General features: G+C 40.6%; 1 protein-coding gene across 1 annotated transcript in view; it reads right to left on the reverse strand.

The window, feature by feature from the left end:
* Nucleotides 1-27313, reverse strand: part of HHAT (hedgehog acyltransferase) — a 163250-nt gene that overhangs the window by 104081 nt on the left and 31856 nt on the right. The window contains exon 8 of the mRNA XM_009641564.2: nt 20923-20958. Within this exon, the coding sequence (XP_009639859.1) occupies nt 20923-20958 (36 nt within the window). The remainder of the gene's footprint in view (nt 1-20922; nt 20959-27313) is intronic.

Below are 27313 nucleotides of genomic sequence, written 5' to 3' on the forward strand. Positions count from 1 at the left end.
TCAAAACGAGGGTTTAGGGAGGAGACATACAAGATGGCCTGAAGAGCCATCATAATACTTAGGATGAATGAACAGAATTTTTTAACAGCCAGACTGCTGAAAAGTGGACACCAGAGCCAAGTGTTCCTGACACAAAACTGTCCCATTGCACCTATTTGAGACAAGGATTCATAGCCAAAAACCTGGTTTAGATTCAGATGCAAAGTCACGGCCTTTAGTGTGTTGTGTTAGAATACAGAACATCTATAAGCAACGAAGTAAAGCAGATATTGCATCTATAGGCAATGTATTATGGAGCAGTTTTAACCTTCACACACAGACACCTATTACTACAACATTCAGTAGGCCCAGCAGCTTGGGCAATATTCAAATAACGCACCCAAGAACACAGCGAGGACTCGGCACACAGTGCTTATCCACTGTTTTTATAACATAAAACCAACACATTTCTCTATTAATATAGTGTTTTATTGGCCAGCCTGTATAATTTACCAGGAATGCAGAATCCAGACATTAGCTAAATACTGACAGCAAAATATATGAACACCATTCTTAGGATGTGGGGGTTTTATCTTTAAGGACCAGGAAAACAGATGATCCTGCTCTAACAGCAAATGGTGCAAAGATGCTGGACATCAGCTGAGGAAGAATACTCTTACCTAAAATGATCAATAGCAACCTATTTCAGCTCTTGAGTAACTCGAAAGAGACTTTCTGGAGACCTTTTCCAAGCAAAGAAGTTTTTCCTTTCCCAGATTAGAAAGACAGGATTGGAAGATTTATTCATTTCTGCCTTTATTTAAATAATTGAGAGTCTGTTAACTGAAGTGGTTGGGCAGCCTCCTGCCAGGGCAATAAGCCTAACATAGCTAATTACAGCAGCAACCATCCTAAATCCTCTCAGAATCTGTTTCATAGAAATATCACTTTTCTGTGGAATAATTACCTCTTACATGCCCAATCCTATTCCTGACATGCATATTTTAATGCTCTGACATTTTAATGCCATCTGCCACCAAGAAGCCCAGCCTGCCGCGCTGTCAGAACTCAATCCACGCACCATCTTCCTACTCCCCATCATTTCACTCTTCCCCTGAATACAGAGGAATTGCTTTCTCCAGTGACCGGTGTTATGATTTACCCTTTGGCAGCGTGGGTAGGAGACACTACCAAAAGCAAATGACAGCAATTTTCAGCCTATTTGTACATTTTGTGGCTATGGTTTCTGTAAAGTGAAGAGGAATCAAAGCCCGTTGCTCTTGGAAGCACCAACTCCCTTTAGATCGTGTTCTTCTGAGGCATCTGTGTATGCAATAGAAATAACGAACAGTCCATTTCCTCCTCCTCCTCCTCGACCCATGGCAACAGAAGAAAAAAAACCTCCTCTAGTGTTATTTACCTCAAATCAGTGAAGGGGCAGGTACAGTGAAATTATAAAGTGCCTTCAGTCAGATGGGATTAGTTGAGGCTCTTACCTTCACTTTCCTGTATCTTAAACATTGGCAACATTACCTTCCAAGCAAAAAAAGCCAAGAGAAACAAGCACATACCCCACAGAGAGGCAAAGTTTTGTCTCAGATAACTTGCATAGTAGGAACAGATTTTTTCCTCCTCTGATTTGAGAAGTCTAAACAGTGTGGTTTTACATTTCAGATTAAACCAATAAAGCACTAACAGTATTTAGGAAAGGGTTACAGTCACCTAATAGTATTTTCCCCTATGTTTGGGCATTTCAGCAGAGCTGGAACTGTGTGCTGTACACTGAGCATGTACAGGTAAATGTGTAGAAATGGAGAAACAATACTTACATCCCTATGTGTGGTAAACAGTGATTTAAAAAAAAAATTGACTCAATCCTGATCCCAGTTATGTCAGTTGTGAGACAGCAGTGCTCCTACAAAGATGGAAGACTACAAATAATCATTAATCATGAAGTTAATTAAAAAAAGGAGCAATTTCCAACACAACTATATTGCCGGTACTACATATAAGACAAGTAAAACCGTGTTACTGTCCACTGTTCTCATAGAATCACAGAATGTTTTGGGTTGGAAGGGACCCCTAGAGGTCATCTAGTCCAACCCCCCTGCAGTGAGCAGGGACACCGCTAACTAGATCAGGTTGCTCACAGCCCCGTCCAACCTGACTTTGAATGTCTCCAAGGATAGGGCCTCCACTACCTCTCTGGGCGACCCATTCCAGTGTTTCACCACCCTCATTGTAAGGAATTTCTTCCTTATATCTAGTCTAAACCGACCCTGTTTTAGTTTAAAACCCCTTGTCCTGTCACAGCTGTCTCTGCTAAAAAGATTTTCCCCATCTTTCCTATAGGCCCCCTTTAGGTACTGGAAGGTGGCAATCAGGTCTCCCCACAGCCTTCTCTTCTCCAGGCTGAACAAGCCCCTTATTGTTCCACATTTTCCTAAGTCTAGTGATTGACAACACATATTACCCATTCCTATCAGGACTGGAAGATCATTGACACTGCCGTATCAGTGCTCACCTCCTTGCAGGCTGCCACTAATAACTTTTCTGACCTGAGACTTCTCAAAAAGTCGGCAGAACTCTGCACCACACAACTGGTTGCCAGGTGCTCATACATAAATGTTTCATTAATGCCTTTTTGTTTAGCAGCAACAAATCAAAAAAGCACAGGTGGAATGATATTAAACCCAGAATAAATTAATATAGACAGATCACAAACTGGTTTATTACATATAAAAGAATGCAAATAAACCAACTCTCTTTAGAGTTGGTTCTTCCTTTTGTTCCTTTGTATTAAAAAAACGTTCATTAGACATCTTTCAAACCAAACCACACCGCTCTGAAAATTACAACCAAGGTAAACCAACAAAACAGAGGAAGCCATGTTCATCATCCCATGTACATGTAAATGGAGTCATTTGGGAGCTTTCTTCGTTAACATAATTTCCTAAGGGCTGGTAACTAAATTGATTACACAGAAAAAGAACCCCATACCCCTTTAATGTTGATCATAAATTGAAACCAAATTGAAACGTAGGAAAAATATACATGCCCAACAAAGGATATTGTCTTAAAACACTTCTGTCATTTGTTTCAGGACTACTAAAGTACATCTCCATATACTGCACAGCACATTTTGTTCAAAAGACAACAACGTGGAATGGTCTCATGGGGAAAGCTCTCAAGCCTGCTCTGGGGTCTCAGTATGCTCAGGTGGCTCTCAAACCCCTCTGCACTAATGCAGGCAGCATGGGGAGCAAACAGGAGGAGGTAGACACTGACTGGAGTGCTGCAGTCATGGGTACAGGCTCTTCAGGAAGGACAGGATGGGAAGGCCAGGAGGGGGACTTGCCCAATACATGAGAGAACAGCTGGAGTGCACGGAGCTCTGCCTGGGGATGGGTATCACTGTACTGGGTATCTGCTATAGACCTCCTGATCGTGAAGAAGAACATGAGGCCTTCTTCAAACAACCAGAATAAGCCTTGTGTTCACAGACCCTGGTCCTCATGGGGATCTTCAACCACCCCAATATCTGCTAGGAGGACAACAGAGCAGCCCTGTCTAAAGTAGACTTCAGGAGAGCATTGATGACAACTCCCCAACACAGACAATCAAGGAACCAACAAGGAAAGGTGCTCCGCTGGACCTCGTACATACAAACAATGAAGAACTAGCCAGGGACAGGAAAGTCAGAGGCAGCCTTGGCTGCAGTACCCATGAGATGACGGGCTTCAGGATCCTTCAGGAGGGAGCAGGGCAGAAAGCAGGACCGCAGCCTTGGATTTCAGGAGAGCAGACACTATCCTCTTCAGAGATCTTTTTAAAAGAACCCCATGGCTCTGGAGAGAAGAGGGGTCCAGGAAGGCTGGTTAATACTCAGGGATCATCTTCTCCAAGCTCAAGAAAGGCCCATCCTGACAAATAAGAAATCAAGCAAAGGCAGCAAGAGGCCTGGCATGGATGAGCAAGGAGCTCCTAAGTGAACTCGAACATCAAAAGGAAGCGTATGAGAGGTGGAAGTACTAATTTCACTGTTAGTCTTCTGAGGCCTTATGAGTCTGAACTATGGGACAAATTGATTGCTGATTAATTTTTTAAAACATCCTTCTGACAAAACTACGACCTACTGCATGTACCTCTGGGTGTACTTTTCCATCAGTAGTTCTCAGGGGCAGCATCAGGACCTAAAGCAACATAGTTCTGCAGAGAGAAACAGAATTTTTATTTCTGTAAAACATACAGAAACAGAACAAAAAGTCTGTTGACCTCAACACAAACATGAGGATCTTTTTGAAGAAAATTGTATGTATCATCAAGGTCTGAAGCTGTATGTTATGTGCACACAAACAACGAAGCACAACATGCTGACCCAACATGATGACATTAACAAATTTGTTGTTTGATAAGGAGGAGGAAAAAAAAAATAAGTCACTTCACGCCTGTAGAAAGTGGCCTAACATTTATTCACACATATGCACAGTTATTCACATGTTACTACACTTTAAAAAGTCATCTTCTTGCTATAAGCTGGCATAAAACATCAAGCCAGTAGTCCTGTGGACTGAATGATATAAATATTTAATAGCTACAAAATCAGTTGTAATAATATGTTTCCTATGTACTGCCCTCAAGAGATTCTGCAGGATACACGAGGAGCTGGCATGCTGTGACCACTGTGCACAGGTTCTGGAGGTTCTGTGCTACTTCAGGGAAATGATAATCACCCAGTCAAGATGTATGCTGCCTCCGAGACACTGACCGTAATCACCACAAAGATATGTTGGCTTTCTGTGATTAAATGATTTGTCACTCTGATCTTAAAAACAATTTGTGCATCTAGAGGTCTAGCAAAAGCACGTAACTCCAACACATTTGCTTCCACAGCTGAAACGTCTTAATGAAAGCAGTCATTATTTTTGTAATTTACTTCTGAACTCTTCAGAGACACTATCAACTGAAGCGAGACTCTTCTGCCTGAATATTGCTTTCTGAGCCCTTTGCTATAAGTCATGCTTAAGGTGAACGAAATTTGAGAAAAATAATTTCAGGCTTCCCCCTGTCAATTTGGTCTGTGCACTTGATGGCACTTCATAAAACCTTGTCTCACTGGCTCCTTGTTTGAGGTGGATCAAATTTTCATCTTTCCTTAGTTCAACAGCAGAGGAGGAAAAACCCATTTAAACAGCAAGGTGAGGCACAAAAGTAATTTGAAAAGGAACTAAGGGCATGTATGGTACTAGATACTCACTTTTTGAAACTCATTTTGAGCACTATGCCTCTGACCCGCGCACTGCACATGCCCACTAAGCATTGTCCAAAAAGCAACAAAGGTTAGTGTTCTGCAATACAAATACTTGCCTCCTAGCTAGTTAAATAGCTTTTAACTCGGTAACATTAAACAAATAAGACCATGTCTACTTTGAGCAGTCTACAGATCACTCTACTACATCTGCAGTTTTGTTGGCACATGCCATAACTCTTCTTCACAGATTGTGCCTGGAAATTCAACCACAGGCAATTCAGTCACAACTTTTCACTTAGCTATAGCTATACTAACTTGCCGCCATTAATTTTTGAGAATAATAAAAAAAAAACCCACACAAACAAAAACCAGAAGAGCGAGCCTCTGCTCTCACCCTGCATGGTTGCTCTTATACTTGTAGTTAACTTTTGCTCTAACCTAGCAGGTTCCCCAAAGGAAGGTCTCCCAAAAATCTGAGGGACTAAACAAGACTTCCCATGACCTTCACTTCTTCAAAGTAGTGGCACTGTCTCCAGTTTAAGAATCTCCCCCTGAAAAGTACAATAGTTTTGTCGAATGATGCTTTGATCTTATGCAAGTTAGCACTCATATACTTGAAATATCAATAAAAATTCAAACGATGGCTTATCTATTTTCCTCATCCAGCATTTCACAATGAAAAAAAGTCTTTGCAAATGTGAAGACCCTGTTCTTCAGAAATGCGGAAATGTATTTTGCCCAGTCATGGCTTGCTACTAGCGCTACATACAGTTATTTGCTACCACTTACTTTATTCTTGCAGTGCTACTCAACCACAGGCAATTCAGTCACAACTTTTCACTTAGCTATAGCTATACTAACTTGCCGCCATTAATTTTTGAGAATAATAAAAAAAAAACCCACACAAACAAAAACCAGAAGAGCGAGCCTCTGCTCTCACCCTGCATGGTTGCTCTTATACTTGTAGTTAACTTTTGCTCTAACCTAGCAGGTTCCCCAAAGGAAGGTCTCCCAAAAATCTGAGGGACTAAACAAGACTTCCCATGACCTTCACTTCTTCAAAGTAGTGGCACTGTCTCCAGTTTAAGAATCTCCCCCTGAAAAGTACAATAGTTTTGTCGAATGATGCTTTGATCTTATGCAAGTTAGCACTCATATACTTGAAATATCAATAAAAATTCAAACGATGGCTTATCTATTTTCCTCATCCAGCATTTCACAATGAAAAAAAGTCTTTGCAAATTTGAAGACCCCGTTCTTCAGAAATGCGGAAGTGTATTTTGCCCAGTCATGGCTTGCTACTAGCACTACATACAGTTATTTGGTACCACTTACTTTATTCTTGCAGTGCTACCCCAAATAAAGAGCATGAAGGCAAACTCTCTCTTTACACTGATCACACAAATATTGTTCTATTGGCTGTGACTAGATAACCAACAACTTAAAATACAATTTTATGGGTTATTTTGTTGGTTCAGTTCAAATCACAGTGAGGGAAAGAAATCATAGATCTCATCAAAAAACATTTCTACAGAGAGAGGGAGAGAAACAGGATAAAGCAGGGTTTCCATGGTAACTTTGTTAACCATCTCCATTTTGCTGTTTACATAGTTTTTAAACTACAAGACACTATAAACAAGACGAAATGAAATATTTATTAAGATCTACATTACAGAAAGCTCCCACCATATGTCATGTCTGTTTCAACAGCTGACTGTCCCATGAAGCTCTAAAAGACACACCGACATCTATGAGTTGCTGGTACTATCAAGTACATTGTATAGGACAAACCCTTAAGCCCTGACTCAAGTTCATTTCCTAATATTTCATCTGTAATTTATTTTCAGTAGAAGATGATCTCTTGCCTTGAGACCAATGATAAAATTGCAGGTGTCTCACTGATAAGTAAAAGCTCTTGCTTGGCTGTCAGCTAAAACTAACTGGCCACCAAAGGCTGCCCTCAAGCTCTATCCATTTCAACAGCTGCAGCTTTAATCATTTACTTCTAATGCAAAAGAAGTTCCTCTTATCTTGAGTCATCACCCTAAATGAAAGATTAGTTCTGTACAACAGCACTTTTCAGCAAAAATGTGATCTAAATCAGGTCACTTCTATTTTGATTTCCTGGAAACTTTATTTTAGCTAGGCTTCTTATTGCTTGGGGGAGGAATGACAAGTACCTCTGTGACACCACTAGTACAGGGAAGCCTCCAGACTCGCACTTGAAAGCCAAGAAGTTCTATACAAAGTCCCCAGAGCAGGAAAGTCTGGAAGTATTCTGGTATTTGGATATCGATTCCATTCAGTTAAGAGGCCTCGGGGCCTGTGCCCATAGTCATCATGCAGCAAAAAAGCACAAATAAACCCAAGGTAGCGAACTCCAATACTGACAGCAGTCCTGCAGCACGGATTTCAGTACAAGGTGATGAGTAGAATCATAGAATCATTGAGGTTGGAAAAGACCCTTAAGATCATCAAGTCCAACCGTTAACCTAATGCTATGAAGTCCACCACTAAACCATGTCCCTAAGCGCCATGTCTACACGTCTTTTAAATACCTTGAAAGATGGTGACTCAAGTAGTACAGTACAGTCTATTTAAGTAGCATACAGAGGCCGAGACAGACATATTTTTCTAAGGAGCTACATTTTTCCTGCTGCGTCCTAGCCAAAAAGTGTCCTTGAACTGTTGTGCAGCTTGAACATGATCAGCATGTCTACCACCCTACAGGCAAACTTCTGAATTTCACTGTTGCTGTGTGTTTGAAAAAATTTCAATCAGTGAACACATTTACTATTCTTTTCGACAATCTGTGAATCCTGCAGAGGTCAGCTAATCTCTCCTCCATGGCAGGATCACCTCTACTTAGATTACTCTTGAACAAGATTTGCTCCCAAGTTGCTGCTACACTCTGAGGGCATTCAAATGAGAAAATTTACCCGAGCAACTCACTGCCTGTTTTGGTTCCCTTTTTCCATCCATCCAGAAAAGATATTTTATATATGTTTAAAAATATATATATATGCATATATATATTTGAGTTTGGCAGAACTCAAAGAAAAACACTACTGAAGTTTACATCCTAATGTTAGCTCCCTACCACTGGTCAAAAAATTAAGGTCAGTATTTAAAACTACTCTGCCTCACTAGCAAGTTGTAAATGTCTAATATTTAATACTTCCAGAGCAATAGTCTAATCCAGATTTGAAAAGCAATTCACTGTACCAAAACACTAGATACATTTTGCAATAATCTCTAAATCTACCAGAACTGTCTCTGAAAAGCACTAGCACATGGAACGCCATTATCCTTACTAGAGGAGATAACATTTGTTACATAATATCAGTATTCACAAAAAATAGCAAAGCAATACTTACTACTTATACATCCTGATTCCTTTTACATCAGTCAAGGTGGAATTCTGCTTTATTTAATGCTTTTAAAGTATGAGGTAGCATCACGTAACTCAGGCAAGCAAACTGCATCTTGCTATTCACACAGAACAGAACAGGAAAGGCTGGCTGGAAAATGGAGTTACTTTTCAAGCGTCCAGCTATGTTGCGTGCAAGAAAATGCTAAATCTTCTCCAGGAGAAAGCAAACAAGAACTGTATGACAGCTGATAAAAAGTATTATCCTTTGGTTGCCATGACCTTAGCTTGTTCTTCAGCACTGCATGGGGGTACTGCAATTACATTTTTGAGATGTGCTAGGAAGCCTACAGCATGTTACTTTACTCTCTTATTTCAAACAGTAAGATAAATAGAAGCCTGAAGGGTTTGACCCCCCCCATGCCTTCAAAAATATGAGTTCTACCCAATTATTGATTTGTGGCCTTTAAGATGGAAGTCCACATGAGATTTTTTGATTCACAGGGCGTAATTTCTTTAGGAGCTAGGGAAAGTGTGTTTCCCCTTAAACTGCGTATCATAAACAACATATATTTGCAAAGATGTGAACTGACAGAGAATCAATAAAGCATGTATAAACTATCTTAGCTGCTTAAAAGATCACTTTTTACTACAGTTCCCTATTTGCATTTATAAACCACCCACGTAAATGCAATTAAGAGCACATACAGACTGCAAAAAATCACATTATTTCCTTTTTTTTTTTTTAACCCTAAATTTATATCTGTGATAGAATGATTCCAAATCCAATAGTTACTTCCTGTCCTGTTTTATCATCTGTTCTTGGTGTTACGTAAAGAGCTTATACTAAATATCAATGTTGAGCTCTTATACAGCATTCTTAATCCATAGATCTCAAAGCATTTTACAAAGGATGATCATTATCCTGCTTCATCTATGAAAAGAAAAACCATGGAGATCTTTAGGGTGAAATTCGGATCTCACTTAATTCCCACAGTCCACAGTGAATCTAGGGTTGCACTTTACGTGGCAGTACCACCCGTCAGCCAGAGCAACATCCATGTCCGCAGACAGATCCCAGAGCCTTCCGTGACACCAGTGGCCTGTGATCTGTGCTCAGCAATTCCACACGCCACTTTGGCACCAATCCAGAGAGAACATGGCTTTCAATGCGGTGTCTTATTCAGCTTGACATTCACTGAAACACCCCACGTAGGCAGCACTTTTTAACAGCATACTCTACCTTCACCCAGGTATCCTGCTTACAGCTCTAAATGTGGAAATGTTGCTGTCAGTGCTGTAAATAACTGCAGTCCAGTCTTCTACTCAGGCTTTGCTACCAAAATCAATACTGCTGCAGACAGATACGCAGATATCGAGGTCTAACGCTGCCACTCAGGTGTCTCAAAGTTTTTCACCTCCACACCAAAACCCTCAAATCACCTGATCTGTGGCTATCTAGATAGGAGTTATCCTGCCTTCATCCTTTCCTCCTCTTTTTTAGATTTGTTTCTCATGCCCACTCTTTGCACCTTTCTCTAGGGCAGATGTTCAAACTCACAGACCTCCTTGACTCTATAAACTCTTCTGGGCTACTCAGAGAACCTAGAACCAAGTATCGGAGCTTGGGGGGACAAGGACTGAAAGCAGACTGCATATGAACAACCACACAGGTTACTGGGGTATCGAGCTGGTTGATACTGCTGCATGCTACCGCACAGCCATAAAATAAGCACTAGTGCTACCTACTTCAGTAACACACCTGATAATGTGCTATCCGGACGTGATGAGTCGGGAAAACTTTGTAACTTATGACTCTAGGTTGAAGGTAAGGGGGTATTGTTTTGTCACGCTGTATCGCAGCCACCTCAAAACCACTTTGGACCCAGGCAAAGCCAAGCAAGCAGACCTGAGTGCAAAGATGGGCCGAAGAGCCCTAATCTTCAGCAGAGGATTCAGAACACTTCCGTCCCCAGAACGCTCTGCACAATAAAGTCGCTGAGGAAGAGAAACGCCCGCAAGCTCTCCTGCCCACGGGAGTCATTCTGTATTCCACTGTGTCAGCCCAGAGAGTTTATTCTGTGCAGCTGCTCCTCGAACCCCATGTGTTGGGCCAAGGACCTACTGCCTGAGCAGGTACTTTCAGGAGGAGAAGGTGCAAAAGCAGAGGGGGGTTGTGTAATAGATTGCACCTTCTAGGATGCACGTTTCCTAGAGCGGGACTGTCTTCCAAAAAAACATAACGGCAGCCCGATGGACGTTGGCCAGGCAACGAAAGGCATTTCGGCAAGAGCATGGCTTAAACACGTGGGGCTTCATCCATGCCCAGGCCGAGCTGGACACAAGTAAAGCGCAGACAGACAAACCGCCGCCAGGCCCGGCCGGGTGTAGCCGGGCCCGGTGGCGGCGCCCCCCGCGGCTAATTTACCAGAAGCTGGGAGTAGAAAAAAATGCTCTTTTCATCCTTTTTTTTTTTTTCCCCACGTGTTTTTTTCCTGGCGCTGGTCTATACCTTAACAATTCCAATATGCCATCCCACAACAACAGCACATGGCTTTCTGAAACACATCTAAAACATACAACATTAAACAACCTTGAGATGGAAGTTTATACCAACCGCATCCTACTATTTGGAAGTTGTAATCGTGTCTCTTAGCACACCAAGGTACAAATACAGACCCACAACACCTGGAAGAAAAAATAAAAAAAAAAAACCCAACCGACCAAAAATCCCATAACATTAAAAGTGAGAATGACAAAATAATTAATCAAAAAGAGAGCAAATTTAAGCAGAAATCTCTAAATCTGTACTCTAGGTCATATGAAACCTTTACACATGTTTAGCTTTAACTACAAGTGCTTGGTGGAACTGGAAGTATTACATAAATAATATTTTTTATATAACATGGCTATATATATTCAGTTTTGTGACTCTCAAATACAGGTTGCTTCAGTTATAAAAGCCGCAAAGTCCCTCAATCAGAAATCAGATGTAAACTCCAGCCAAATTCTGGCCCTTATAGTCAGTCAGGGACAAAAATATTCCCGTGATATAATTTCCTGGACTTCACAAAGAATAAATTCAGAGTCCTCACAATCTCAGGTGGCTCAAGACTGCTGGGCACATACTTTCTTCTATTATACTGAATTACAACCTTTGATCCAGCTCCATTAAACTACTCAGTAAAATTATTTAAAAGAGGCCTGAACTGAATCTCAAAATACTTCACGTTCCACAAACGGCGTATTTCTTGCTCGTAGCTAGTAACTCAAACATCCTGCAAGAAAAATAACAAACTGTTTTAATTCACAGTTGCAACACATAAACATGATGAGATCTGTACCTTGTTAATCCCGACTTCCCCACTCCAACAGTTTGACCAAAAATCCCATAACATTAAAAGTGAGAATGACAAAATAATTAATCAAAAAGAGAGCAAATTTAAGCAGAAATCTCTAAATCTGTACTCTAGGTCATATGAAACCTTTACACATGTTTAGCTTTAACTACAAGTGCTTGGTGGAACTGGAAGTATTACATAAATAATATTTTTTATATAACATGGCTATATATATTCAGTTTTGTGACTCTCAAATACAGGTTGCTTCAGTTATAAAAGCCGCAAAGTCCCTCAATCAGAAATCAGATGTAAACTCCAGCCAAATTCTGGCCCTTATAGTCAGTCAGGGACAAAAATATTCCCGTGATATAATTTCCTGGACTTCACAAAGAATAAATTCAGAGTCCTCACAATCTCAGGTGGCTCAAGACTGCTGGGCACATACTTTCTTCTATTATACTGAATTACAACCTTTGATCCAGCTCCATTAAACTACTCAGTAAAATTATTTAAAAGAGGCCTGAACTGAATCTCAAAATACTTCACGTTCCACAAACGGCGTATTTCTTGCTCATAGCTAGTAACTCAAACATCCTGCAAGAAAAATAACAAACTGTTTTAATTCACAGTTGCAACACATAAACATGATGAGATCTGTACCTTGTTAATCCCGACTTCCCCACTCCAACAGTTTAAGTTAAATGTCACATTTACATAACATTTACATAAAGATTCGGTTTTGTTTATACAAAACCTAGCCTTATTTTTGCAACATGCTCAATACTAACTCATTATGTAACAACAGATTGTTTGCTCTACAAAAAAACAAAAAACAAAAAACCACCAGGTTTAAATCTGAGAAGGTGTTTGAGAGACTGCAGTTCATAGAATCACAGAATGCTTTGGGTTGGAAAGGACCCCTAGAGGTCATCTAGTCCAACCCCCCTGCAGTGAGCAGGGACACTGCTAACTAGATCAGGTTGCTCAGAGCCCCGTCCAACCTGGCCTTGTTCTTGTTCAGTTGTTCTGAAACAATTTAGCATCATTCTTCATTACTGCCTGATTAAGTTTTTTGGGGTTTTTTTTTGGTTTTTTGTTTTTTTTTTTTTTAAGACAAACAAGTTTTTTTGGACACTATCTTACTCAAAGCAAGACACCCCAAATGATTTCATACATTGTGGACACTTGGACAGTTCATACTTACACCCAGTACACGCACAGCAGAACATTTATAGAGCCTCCCACCGCAGCCCACAGGACTTCAGCTATGACTTTGAACAGCAGCAAGGCTGGATCTTCTAGTTGGGAACATTTTAGAAGCTTCCAAGCACCAGCTAGTTTGATTTTTTTTTTTCTTTTTTTCTAATATCACTTCAGTGTTATCACTTCTTTCAAGCGCAACACAATTAGACGAGTGCTGACCCCTTCAAAAATTGCCAACACCAGCAAACATTGCAAAATTTCCAGCACGTCTGAAAGCAGAACTCACAGGAGCCTGGGATGCAACTGGACATAACTGGAGTGTTTTATAAAAAGAGCTATATCTTTCAGGTCCTCCACGCAGGGGTCTCTACAGACAGATTGACTGCTGTTCTCTCCTGTATTTTAGAACTTTAAACCGATTTTTGCAGAAACCCTAAGGCCCCATATTGAAAGTAAATTAAAACAAGAAATAATTCTTAAGCTAATACCACTACCTGCTCATGGTAATAAAATAAACACTTTAACCTTAAAACTAGTTATAAATTAGACACAGAGCCATTCAATCACATCTAGCGATTACTACAATTGCTTTTATTAGCAACAAGACTACTCGCTTGGGATTTCAATGTGCTATATTAATCACAAAAGCTCAAATAGTTCTCCAGAAGGGCTGTCTCCAGCATGTCATATCTACATCACAAGATGCAGAGAAGATGTCAAGAATCACCTTCTGTTCTTCTTGGCTCCCTGGCTAAGGAGGCATTGTTACAGCGGGGCTTTTTTGTCAAAAAGGATGTTTTTTAATACTAACTTTGAAACAGCCTGTTTCTGTGCTAGTCTGTTCTAGAAGCTTGTTCCAGAGCTGGACACCCTTGACTGAAAACACTGCTTCCACTGGCTTCATCTGTGCTGCTCCCGAATCACACAGTAATCCAAGGGAGTTAAGCCTGGTGAATACTTAGTAGAGCCCTGTGCCCTACTAGTCCTCGCTTGGTTTAAAGGCTGGGGACTGGAAGCAGAAAGGACCCAAAAGAGAATGCAAGTACATCAGTTGCATGTATCCTACACCCCATGGCTCCATCTGGACACGACAAACTAAGTACCAGCATCACTGGATCCTTCCCCAGGAAGTGTATCAGTAGATTTAAGCGGAATGATGCAGTGCATCACTCGCATCTTTGGCAGTTTTTACCCTGTATGTTACTTTGATGATTACAGACAGATACAAATTGTTTTCCTTCATCCAGATACATTGCTGCTTAATCAGTACAGCACCTCTGTGCCAGCACTGATCCAAGGGAGAAGAATGAGAGAGAGACATCAAATTGTCACAGACATAGTGCAGGTAACACTAAAGAGGAGAGTATTGCTTGTTTAGTGAGTCTCCCATAGACACACAGCCTGCATGTAGAAGTCAAACACATCTGCTCCAACCAGCCATCCAGAACTCCCAGGCAAAGCCGTACAAAGATCTGGCAAAATTGGTTAGGATTAACCTAATTTGGAATAGATCAGCCAAATCCACAAAACGTAGAAATTGCCCCTTAGGGCACCATGTTTTTCTCAAGGTGTCTGAAGGAAGGTGAGGGCAGCACTGTGGCCATTTTTATGGCAAAAGACTAATGTTACACACTGATTAAAAGCACGGCCTGAAAAAAAGAAGGTGGGTCCTGAGGGTAAAAGCTACTGGGGAAATACCAGGGCACTGCATAGGGTGCAAGACGACAACGCTTATGTATTTGTATCCCCACCACCTATGGAAAGGGTCTGTGGCATGAACGATTCCCAGAACCACACTCAGATTTTTGTTCTTGAGGAAATTATTTGGTTTGCTCCAGAAGACAGTTGTGAGAGTTGGGGTTGTTCAGCCTGGAGAAGAGAAGGCTGCGGGGAGACCTGATTGCAGCCTTTCAGTACTTAAAGGGGGCTTATAAGAAAGATAGGGATAAACTTTTTATTAGGGTCTGTTGCGATAGGACAAGGGGTAATGGTTTTAAACTAAAACAGGGTAGATTTAGACTGGATATAAGGAAGAAATTTTTTACAGTGAGGGTGGTGAAACATGGGAACAGGTTGCCCAGTGAGGTGGTAGATGCCCCATCCCTGGAAACATTCAAGGTCAGGTTGGATGGGGCTCTGAGCAACCTGATCCAGCTGGAGATGTCCCTGCTCATTGCAGGTGGGGTTGGACTAGATGACCTCTAAATGTCCCTTCCAGCCCAGACTACTCTATGATTGTTGTGCATGCAGCAATGGTGACTAGGTGACCAGGACAGAGTGAACCAAAAAGCCAAACTTCTTGACAGCATGGAGGAGAAAGGATGCATCCTTGTGGAACTTTACACCTAGTGATTTCAAAGGCAGGGGTTGTTATCCAAATACCTCTATCAATCAACAAATACCTGTTGCAAGAAAAGTGGAATCTCTTTAATAGTGTGCTGCCTAGCCCAGCTACAATATATTAGAACATCAGTAGTATTTTATGGACAGCCACAATCAAAGCAGCAGCAGAAAGACTGCATAGCATGAACACTGGTGTTTGGCTCCCAAAAGAGGGCCATGCTTTACACTCCATCCCATGTGGGCACCAGCAGGGAATCTGTGTCTTGCCGCTGGAGCCCAGAATCACCTCTGATCTTACCTACTGGAGTCAGAGGAGGGATGTAATACAAAGTGAAAGGAACTGTTGCATCAGATGTCGACTTTCTAAGACCTGGGTACATTAGAGAGAAGGGGAAGGCTCAGAAGTGTGGGGTTCTGTTGCTGATAGGTTTTTTTTGGTTGGTTGGTTTTTTTGTTAGGTTGGTTTTTTGGGTGTTTGTGGGCATTTTTTGGTTGTGGGTTTTGGTTTTTTTTTTTAATAGAAACAGTGATAGCAAGAATTGCTTCGGGTTTTTAAGCAGGGGAATAGATTTCTTCAGTTTAGGATGGCTTAAATATTGTTGAGCTTTTCAGTGAGTCTACACTTCCCACAGAGGTTACACTTAGATAGCAACTTCTCACCATCTCAATATAGAGTTGTGAGGTCTCTTGGGTCTGCACTTTAGGAAAAGTTTGACCTCACAGGAAGTGATCTCAGTGATAACTTTCTGAACAAAGAAGAGTAACAAGGAAAAAAAACATGAACTTTTAAAAAATTTACTTAACAAACCAGTTATGAGGTTTGTTTCATTATTCTGTTACTCTCTTGGGTAGTATGGAGAGAGTATAGTGAGATCCTATGGAATTCTAGAGAAAGAAAACAGGAATTGAGCCAACTGATGAACAGGCTTTTCCTTACCTTCTTTCATGAGTGTACCTTATTTAGAACCATAAAGAGGTTTTACCCTGTACGTTACTTCGACGATTACAGATAGATACAAATCGTTTTGCTTCATCCAAATATATAGCCACTTAATCAATGCAGCACTTTTGTGTCAGCACTGATCCGAGGGAGAAAAATGAGACAGAGACATAAAATTGTCACAGACATACCAGGTCACACTAAAGAAGAGAGTATTGCTGGTTTAGTGGGTCTCCCATAGACACACAGGCTACATATAAAATTCTCTTTCGCCATGGAACCATTCTGCCCTTACATGGAGGTGCCCTGTTCCTAACTAAAAATCTATAGAGGTAGCAACACATACTAAATTTTGATCCCAGAGCTAAATTATGCCTTGCTTCACCTGAGAAAACTAGAAATTGAGAGGATTTTCAAGTATTTGGAGAACATTTGGACCAGGTAATAAGCTAAACCTAAATAACCTGCAACTCTAAACAAGCTAAAGCCATTGCAAACCATGGGGTGAGCTGTGAGCACTGCTAACAGATGGACACCTTTGGGAGACACTGGGGGTGCGTGGTCCTGCAGCTCTTTTCAAAGCCAGATCTGTACTGGAATGAGTATGATTCACACTTTTTCAAAGGCACGGCAGTGCTGAAAGCGTGGAGATTTTTCAAAAGGATCATGCCTCCAGGAACAGTCATTCTTCTCTCCTGCTCTCATCAGTGTTGCCCTAAAAGGAAGCACTCTTTGGCATTAGGACAGTAAATATTTTCCATATTCTCCTATGTTCATAATTTTATTTCATCCAATGCCCTGCTCTCAGCACTGGATGAAATGCCTGGATAAAATGGCTTCAGTGAGCAAACAGCACCAGGCAGCTTCTCTCTTGCTCTTATATGCATTTTGAACTCTGAAAATACACCCATTGCTCTACTCTGAGAATGCTTAGATTTGGGAGAAACAGGGTTGTTTTTCCTGTAGTCACAATGAAATAGATATTACTATGTTTGTATAGTACTTGTGTGATTTAAATAACATTGATTAATAATTTGGCTGATCCTCAAAGAAGTAACAAATACTTTCTTTTATATTATTGTGTGAAAACAATGGGTAAATGACCTTCCAATTATGGTAGTACATTTTTAATGGGTAGTATCAAACTCAGTTTTCATCATGAAGTTAATGATCTTTCCCCCATGAATTTCCAGGATCCCCAGTTCAAATACTATGGTGTAGCTAACAAATGTTCAAGACCCAGACCCCGATGTACTCAATTGCACTTTAATTTCACAACTAGTAGTTCCATGACACCACCGTATTTCAGCATGCAAGTGATTAGAAATCTAGTCCTACAGTCCAGTTAGGCCAAGCCAGTAAATGCCACATAATTAGCCATTTCAGTATAGTAGACACTTCTCAATAACAAATCAATTTTAAAAGACCGGATTTTTAAACCTTTCTGAGGTATCCTAAAAACCATATCAGAAGCATAGTTCGAGACACAGCCAGATGAATGGACAAAAAATGCTTTATATTCATTTTTTGCTAAGAACACAGAAGCAGCTGTGTAGCTGTAATTCTGTCATCCTCTGTGTCATGCTTCACTCGGGCAAGCCATTGACTCTGTATGCCAGGCTATGTGCAGTCCTAGTCCCTTCAATCAGCATTTTAATAAGTAAATAGGCACAGATTGTTCTTTTAGCGGAGACTGGTTTTAGTTTTTTGAAAGCATCATACTGGGTTCCTTGTTCCACTGCAGGGTGGTGTCCTTGTATTTAAAACAATATAGTATCTGTTGAACATTTCAAATCCCAATTCATAGACTTTCAACACTTCCTGCAACTCCAGTCTGTTTGGGTTTTGTTTGGGTTTGGTTCCCCCCCCGCCGTTTGCATTTCACACATAGAAACCCAAACTGTGAAGAGGACCGTTTATGGCAGATACTATATGAACACAGAAGGAGAATATCTGCAAGTTCTTGGGAGCAGAGACTGTCTAAATAGGCAAAAGCAAAGGCAATAACTTTCTAAAGTTCACATGGCAGACCAACAGTAGAGATACAACACCAAGTCCTCTGTTTCCAGTCTAAAAGTCATCTACTATGCAAAGAAATTTTTTTTTTAGTTAAGGAAGCCCAAGCAAAACTCATACTGCTAAACCAGAAAGGAACAATATTTCCTCCTTAGCAGTGCAGTTACAGAGAAAGTATCTGATGGTTCCCCAAGATGTTAACAGGGGTAGGTGACAGACCGAGAATGAAGTATTAAAGCTGTGTAAGGTTAAACCACCACACTGCATAGAACCCACACATGGCTTTGAAAAAAAATGACACATCAGTCAAAGACAACATTCAACTCATTCAGATCCAACAGCTATTTGTGGTCCAGGGATTGCATGAGCATGCAACTCCAACACTGCATCTCCACAGGATGTGAACCAACGCGGTATAAGAGAACAATATCTCATTACATTCTTTGTATGAAGCAAGTGAAAGCATATTTTGTGGCAGAAGCATTACAGCATTACCAGGGGCTCAAACTTAGTACATCAAACACTTACCATGAGTCTATTCTTAGTTAAGTAGTTGTCTGCATTCTCTTTCTTATGCACTGTATCCCCTTTACAACTGTAGCATATTTTTAAACCATTTATTAATATGACGATTTCTATTACTTACATGATTATTTAAAAAAAAAAAAAAAACAACAATCTGTTGGTCAAAATATGGATGTGTGTAAATATATTGTAGATATAATATATATATATTTTGTAGAACTGATACCAGAACTTAAATACATTCAGTAGCCTAAAAACTATATCTACACGCTATAATCCATGTATCTTCAGCAATATTGACAATATGGCTTTCGTGAAGAGAGCTATGTGTTAAAAGCTGTTGTGTGACATGCAGAGAAATACATAAAATAACCCTAGGGTTACAAAGCCTATTGCTCAAAGGTTAAGAGATGTCAGGACAGGGGTTTGCCTGTGCAACCTTAAAACAAAACCTGACTTTCCCTGTGACATAGGCTTTGTGTGATCTCATATCTTTCATGGTTTTTGTATTTAGTTTAAACCACAAAAGCACGGTGTTCAATATGATACTATCCAGTATTCTTCCCTTTAAGATATACCCTTTGTATTATTGTCCAGTTGGCACCCAGACCTTGGACAAAAAATTATCAATTTTCCCTGACTTAGCCAGAGTACTGATAATCTAAAGAAGCTGAATCTGAAATGGGGATCTTAGATACTTCAGAGGACAAAGTGAAAAGAAGACTTACAAGTGATGCTGAGGCTAAGGCAGAGAAACGTTTCTAGGCATTTATCATTCTGTCTGGAGAGGTACACATCTTTTACTAGCTACAGTCAACAGCAATTAGCAGGGTTCTGAAAACATTAGAAAATACCTGCTTCAAGTGAATGACCAGAAGAGCAAAAAGCAAATCTGGAGCGATCAACCTGTCAGAGCTCTGGGAGCCTGTGAATCAGTGTCTAAAACCTCTGCATTAAGGTCAGGACTCTTGAGTGTGAAGGGTTAACAGAGTCTTTATCCAGGATATATAACAAAGTAGCCTAAAATAATGAGTTCGGTAGCAAGGCCAAATCAAGGGAAGCCTAACATCACCTGATCCTCATGGTGGGACCCAAACAGCATGCTCTGGCTCACATACTGAGTTCATTCTTCCAAGGTAAAGCTCTTCACAGATGGATATTGCAACATTTTACTGGGATGAAATAACTGATAGAATGAATGCTCTAAGGGCCTGAAGGCCATGGCAAACTTCATCTTTCATGGTATGCATCACGCTTCTTTGTAGAGATCAGTAGATAGTGATAGGTATGTTATTAAAAATTAATGCAAACACATTCTTAGTGAACACCTGTGACTTTGCTCACACAAAAGAACTCCAAACAGCAAAATCAGTTTCTTAGTGTAGCATTCAAATGCATTAACCTCCCTTTTCTTGTTGAAGCGCCCTGCTCTAATCACTGCATTCCTCTAAATGTCAGCAAACAAAACACACAATTATTCCACTTCCCTTATTCATCTTCAGAACACAGCCCATCCTGTGCAACGAATCAATCAAGTTTTCTATTGAGAAAATGCAACTCCCCTCTACAGTCACAATTTTCTATAAAATTCAAGCCCTTATTAAATGGTATAAAGGTACTTTGAGTTACCAGTGGAAAAAATTTTTTAAAAGTTTTTCTTCAGTACAAGAAAAATTACTGTTTCCTCAGGAATGAGTGGGATACTGCCACTGAAGTTTCCTGAGTCAAGATTTTCCTAAAGGACACCTGAAGAGGTTCCTTAGAGAGTGACATCAGGCAGATATCCAAGCCAGTAGTTAAAGTTTCTCAAACTAATATATATAAACAGAAGATAAAAAGAGAATCTTGCCATAGAAAATACCAAGTAGTATTGAGTTCAGATGGCCATCGCTACTTATAATAAGAGAAATGCTTTTTAATACAGAATTGCAATTCAAAGTAAGTATTGGCTTACCTGACCAGAAAGCGATGAAGTCCAACGTCAAAACTTCTGTAAGAAAAAAAGATTCACCATATTTTAGTTATTAAGAAAAATACTACCCTGTTGGGTATTGTACAAACACTGTATTTTAAAACAATCAATAGTACCAGAGGTAAATATAAAATTACTAGAATTGATGAAAGAGAAGCAAAAGCATAATATACAATTTCCTTTCTGTAATGACATGTGAAATTTAAGATGATCATCGCATGGGAAGATACAGGTGCATCTTAAAAAGCTCACAAATTCCTTGTTTGAGTATTTCTTCAATAAAGCAGAAACATTAAGAGTAGTATAACCCAAATAAAGTATAAATTGTGCATATTCTGTTACTGGAAATAATTTTTTAAGCATCCTGAGGACCAATGAGTCTGCATGTTTTCTGTCATACACAGATATAGAATCATAGAATGGTTTGGGTTGGAAGGGACCCCTAGAGGTCATCTAGTCCAACCCCCCTGCAGGAGCAGGGACACCGCTAACTAGATCAGGTTGCTCACAGCCCCGTCCAACCTGGCCTTGAAGGTTTCCAGGGATGAGGCCTCCACCACCTCTCTGGGCAACCCGTTCCAGTGTTTCACCACCCTCATTGTAAAGAATTTCTTCCTTATATCCAGTCTAAACCTACCCTGGTTTAGTTTAAAACCATTACCCCTTGTCCTGTCACAGCTGGCCCTACTAAAAAGATTTTCCCCATCTTTCCTATAGGCCCCCTTTAGGTATTGAAAGGCCACAATCAGGTCTCCCCACAGCCTTCTCTTCTCCAGGCTGAACAAGCCCAATTCCCTCAGCCTGTCCTCATAGGAGAGGTGCTCCAGCCCTCGGATCATTTTAGTAGCCCTCCTCTGCACCCGCTCCAACACTTCCATGTCCTTGTGCTGAGGGCTCCAGAGCTGGATGCAGGGCTCCAGGTGAGGTCTCACCAGAGCAGAGCAGAGGGGCAGAATTGCCTCCCTCGACCTGCTGGCCACACTTCTTCTGATGCAGCCCAGAGTACGGTTGGCCTTCTTGGCTGCCAGCGCACATTGCTGGCTCATGTCCAGCTTTTCATCCACCAGTGCCCCCAAGTCCCTCTCAGCAGGGCTGCATAGAGGTAGATCCTCTATGCAAAACTACTGTGGAATCCTTTATCCCTTTTCTGCTCTGTACTGCACTAAAATGCAAGGGATTGGGTGAATTCTCTTTGATACAGAATAATCAAAGAACTCCCTTATGTCTCCTTCAGATACATGGAATACACCAAGAAGTGGGCCTTGCCAATTATGGTCCTCTCAGATCTGGTGAGGAAAATAACTTTGAGGACTTCTGACAGTAAGTACAAGTTAGATCACACTGAATTACAAGAACCATGCCTGAAAACTTCAGCACTGAGAATACACATTGGCAGTTAGTGCCAGCGTTTCTTTCCCGTTTCTGTTTCCTCCATCCCCCAGCCAGCTCAGGAGAGTCAAGCTCATGAGCAAGGTACTAGCAAATCCTTGACACTACAGGAAGTTATCTGATGATTTGAGACATTTACCTGAAATCTGAAGTAAGTGCTGGTTTTATGGGACTACCGATATAATCCCAGATTAACTGGGTGCATAATGGCACAATTGGAAAATGCAAATGTCTTATTTCCAGTGCTAGACTTGCTCTGAAATGGGCTTACATTATATACACAGAAAACATTCTGGCATATATTAAGCTCTTGAGCATCCTATTCCAAAAAGCCTAATTGGTCATTTTGAGTACAACATGATTTTATTATAACTGTATTGCTTGCAGCGTGCTGCCTTCTACCTGAAACAGCAAAAGAAGTCATCAGACAGTTAATGGCATCCTGATAACAGCAGATAGATAATGAGCTGTAGAAATTCTAGGAGTTAACAGGGAGGGAGAGTCCACTGGTTCAACAGGGCAGAGAGGCGGGGAGTGAATTTCTCACTTAAAAGCTGCCTTGCAACAGAAAAAAAAAAAATATTCTGTCAGGAACATGCATGTGGTCATCATTAAACCTGTATTTTCACATTCCGTTCACAAAATCATTCCCCATTTTACATTGCTGTTACTTTACTGTGTAATTATACTGCATGAATTGTATCCAGTTATCTTTCTGCATTCCTCCTGCCTGGACAAATACTGTAATTTGTCTCCCCCTCTTCACTAAAATATTCGGTGTTGTGCTGTATCACAGCTGCCCACAGCCTGTATTTATAGCTCTGAAAGCCTTATCTTCCTAGGACCAAGCACTGCAGCATGCTTCTACTGAGGTGGGGAGAAGAGGAAACTTGTACAGTTGCAGGAACAGCTGTATGCTGAACAGCCATCCTGCACATCTTCCACCAAGCTCATCTTTTCACGTTCTCCTAGCTGTCCTCTAATGGCAATGACCACATCTGCTATCCTCTCTGAAAGCACGCAACTGACCAAAAGCCAAAGGACTTGGCCTACAACGAGCATGGGAATGGAACGGTCCTGCTAACTTGAGATGATCGGAGCCGAAGGAGGTTGGAGCTGAGGCAAAGAGGGTTCAGACAGGGAGAAAAAATGAGACAGTTTGCTGTGGACTTGCATGCCAGCTTTTCTCTCATTTTTCACTCTATAATGTACTTGCTATTAAAAAAAAAATGTATAACTTTATTTCATACAGGCTTTAGCTATTAAAATATTTCCACAAAATATTCAGTAAGTATTAAAAATGAACATGGCACAGAACCAATTTATTCTAATAAATGAAAAGGAGGAAAAGGCCAGAGCCTCACTAGGTATAATTCAGCATAGACAGGCCCCGTTATTCCTCAGTTTGATGCTGTACTGATACTTTTCACCTGACTAAGATCCTGAATTATCAACAGTGTTAGCAGTCATTTAAAGATGTAACTACACTATGACCAACAGAATTATGAGAATACACAGTAGCATCAGAGCGTGCACCTAGATCTTAAAGACACCTCAGGACAGTATCATTGATTAGTTCCAAAGGCAAGAACAACAAGGCCAAACAATTTCAAACTGTAGATGGGAGAAACAGTTGCATTACTTAAGGCTATGGATATTGAGCACATATACTTGTAGGCACCTAGGATAATGAATAGAGACATTGCAAACAGACAGAGACAGGCAAAAATACTGAAAAGCTGGGATTATGGGAGGCTGGTTTTGACAAAACACTACCACAGATACTTTCAACGGTTCTGCTTGTTCATATTTAAAGACATTCTGCATTTAAGTCTACAAGTGAAATAGCAATGGAACCAGACCTGATAGATGTCATTAATCCCACCATTCTCAGAAGGAAAAGTTAGCAACGGGTAAAGACAGTTTGTATAGCAGTGTTCAGACTGCAACTTGGGGGTGGAATAAGCAACTTCATGAAATGAAAAAAAGAGAACAAGTAATCACACTGCATTTGTATTAAAAATCTCATAGCAATCCCTTCAACACCACAGGAATCTTCCTATCAGGCATGACAGGGTGCCCCCCACAATTCACTCAAGGCAACACCTGCCATATGCACATGGACATCTACTGCCTATAAAGTACACCCATATTTACCTGATATCACAACATAATTTATAATCAACTGCATACAGTTTGTTCAATCATGAGCTTCTCTGAAAAATACAGGATTTATCTGGTAGCTCTTGCAATTTGGGGTGCCCCAGTTACAAAAAAGCTTCACAAATGCTTTTTGAAATCCTGTAACGAGCACAATTTTCTGAAATAAAGGCTTTAATTAAAATCTAAAATAACAAGAGAAAGGTTATCCATAGCAATACAAGTAAAAAATGATTTGCCAGTTAAATTCTCTGTACTGCTCAGATGTCAGTAGTAATATAGTATTTTAATTTTTTGAGAAAAAATAGGTAGAATCTAGTTTATCAAAATAGTAATGGTCATCTTTGAAAGGGGAAAATCTTGACTAGTCAGTGGAACAATAAAGGGGAGACATTTAACCCCCATTTCATAATCACATTACTCATCACAGACAATTTGACAGCCATTTCCTTTATAAAAACGCCTCTAATTCTGTTCCACTGAAGGGCAGTTTTGAATCACGGTTCTGTACACAACTTTAATGCTTTTGTTAACCATGGAAGTTCTAGTATCTGACACATTTCAGCAGAAGGTTATACGTCTAATCCTTTGTAATCAAATACATCTTTTCCCAGTACATCAACTAGAAATTAGTGAGCAACAATATACATATACTAAACCAACAAAGACCTTTTCCAAAATACAATCTTTGAAATATCTGCCTGCAAGTATACATCTCTCCTCAAGGTACATTTTCAAAATTTTTTTGCAGACGTACAGTTTCTGCTTTGAAAGCTGAATGCATAATGCAACAAGCTGCCTCCAAATTTGCATTCAGCACAAAGCTCATAGGGGACGAGGGGGGGGAAAAAGTCCTCATTAAAAAAAAAAAAAAAGATATGAAAAGGCAGAAACATGCTGGTATGAACCACAGTCAGTAGCGATAGCACATGCACTGAAATTGCAATCCTGATGATTCCCAGAAAAAAAGCACAATCCCACTTCTTTTTGTCCCTAGGATGCAAAAATGTACATATATATATATATATATATAGCTCTGAAAGCCAAATGAGCAAAACTGTGACAAATTTTTGTTCATGCTGCAATTCAGGTATCGGAGCAGCCAGTCTGTTTCCCCCTTGTGTCACAGACTCGCTCTGAGATGTCTATCTGTCCAATTTCCTTATAGCTGGATCCTATTTTGAAATCCTGTGCCCACCACTTGCCACTGAAGAGTGCTGTAGTGCATGGTTCTTCAACTGCATCTGCCTATTGCAGGCTGGTGCATACCGGTATAAAACAGGATCAAAAACTGGTCAGGACCTTCTGCTAGGAGCTGGTTCAAGCTTTCCTGGCCACATGCCCTGAGCTCAGCAGACAGGGTGGCTCCCAGTGAAGCTACAGACTGACATACAGTGACAGAGTCTTGTTTCCTGAGTGGCACCATCCAAATGTCCTCCCTGGTCAGCACTCTTTGTAAGCACGTGTTACCCAATGCACTGTTTATGATCCCACCTTCCACAAACCTGTGCCTTCCTTTAACTGAGCTCTAAACTCTGGTTGCTCAACAGAGGAGTTGTGAGAGCCTTTAGCATACAACTTTTAAATTCAGTGAAGTTATGCCAGCCTATGCTATTTACGGACCTGACCCCACACCTACCTAGATGAAAACGGCTACTCATTAACTGTGTTAGGGACTACAATTCACAATTCCAGTGTGATGGCTGACGGATCCCCATCTCACAACAAGGTTTGATTGTGAGACTTCAATTCTAATGATTTACAGCATAAAAAATGCCATAAGCATCAAACACGAGTCAGGACGACATGAATCAATTAAGTCAAGCTCATTACTAGAACCATTTTTTTAATGAGACTAATTGCCATAATTTGAGTTGCCAAATCCTGATTTTGTATCTCCATATTTTTAAGCCACGTGCTGGGCAGAAACCAGCACAGCTTTGTTTTCTGTCAGTTCCTCCCCAGGACTGCTGGGCTGCACGCTATTCCTGGAAACAAAGCACAACAAATCGTGCAACGTGCAGCATCATCTGGGAAGCATTTGGCTAACCATGCGCTTCAGCAAAGATGCCCACTGCAACCAGACAGTACATCACCACTCTGAAAAGCGGATAGTGGCATGATTCTAACTTTGGGCCTTACCTTCAGAGGAGTAGATCTAGGTAGATAGCTTGCCATTTGTAAAGAGTTCAAAATCAGTAACATAGATGGAGACAGGTAAATGTGGTACTGTGTGCCCAGAGACTGTATTGCACTGTAGATAGAAATATCCCAGATACCTCAAAAACAGTCATGTTGCTGCTGGAACATAAACACTTTTGAATGCAGAAAGGAATGGTGTAATTTCTATAAGCAGGAAAGGGGTTCACGCAGCAGCACTACCCAGCATTTCACTGGAGCAAACAATATAATTGCACTTAAATCGCTTTGAATCAGTTAGACCCATTAAAATCCAACAAGTGGGTTACTTCTTACAGCTTCAGTACTCTCTACCCTATTGGTGTTCACCATCTCTTAAAAGAAGCATTGTAGTTGTTTCAATGTTTCAACAACAGTTCCCGGCCCTTCCTTTTACAAACATGGCTAAACTTGACATTAGAAAGTCTAAGTCATTCGCATGTCCTCAGAGTAGCCCATCCTATTTAACTGTAGAACAGCATTTGCAAGACCAGCACTTTCATTAGCAGTCTTTGCAAAAAAAAATCTGGCATTTTGCCGGTGAGCTGCTGACTAAGAGTCTCTCCCACACTGGAACGCTTCGCACTGGAGACTGAGAGGTCATTGAATGACAGCTGCCTTCATTGGCACAATGCTCTTAAGTTGC

The sequence above is a fragment of the Egretta garzetta genome, unplaced genomic scaffold, assembly GCF_000687185.1.
Source record: "Egretta garzetta isolate BGI_Z169 unplaced genomic scaffold, ASM68718v1 scaffold166, whole genome shotgun sequence".
Classification (NCBI taxonomy): domain Eukaryota; kingdom Metazoa; phylum Chordata; class Aves; order Pelecaniformes; family Ardeidae; genus Egretta; species Egretta garzetta.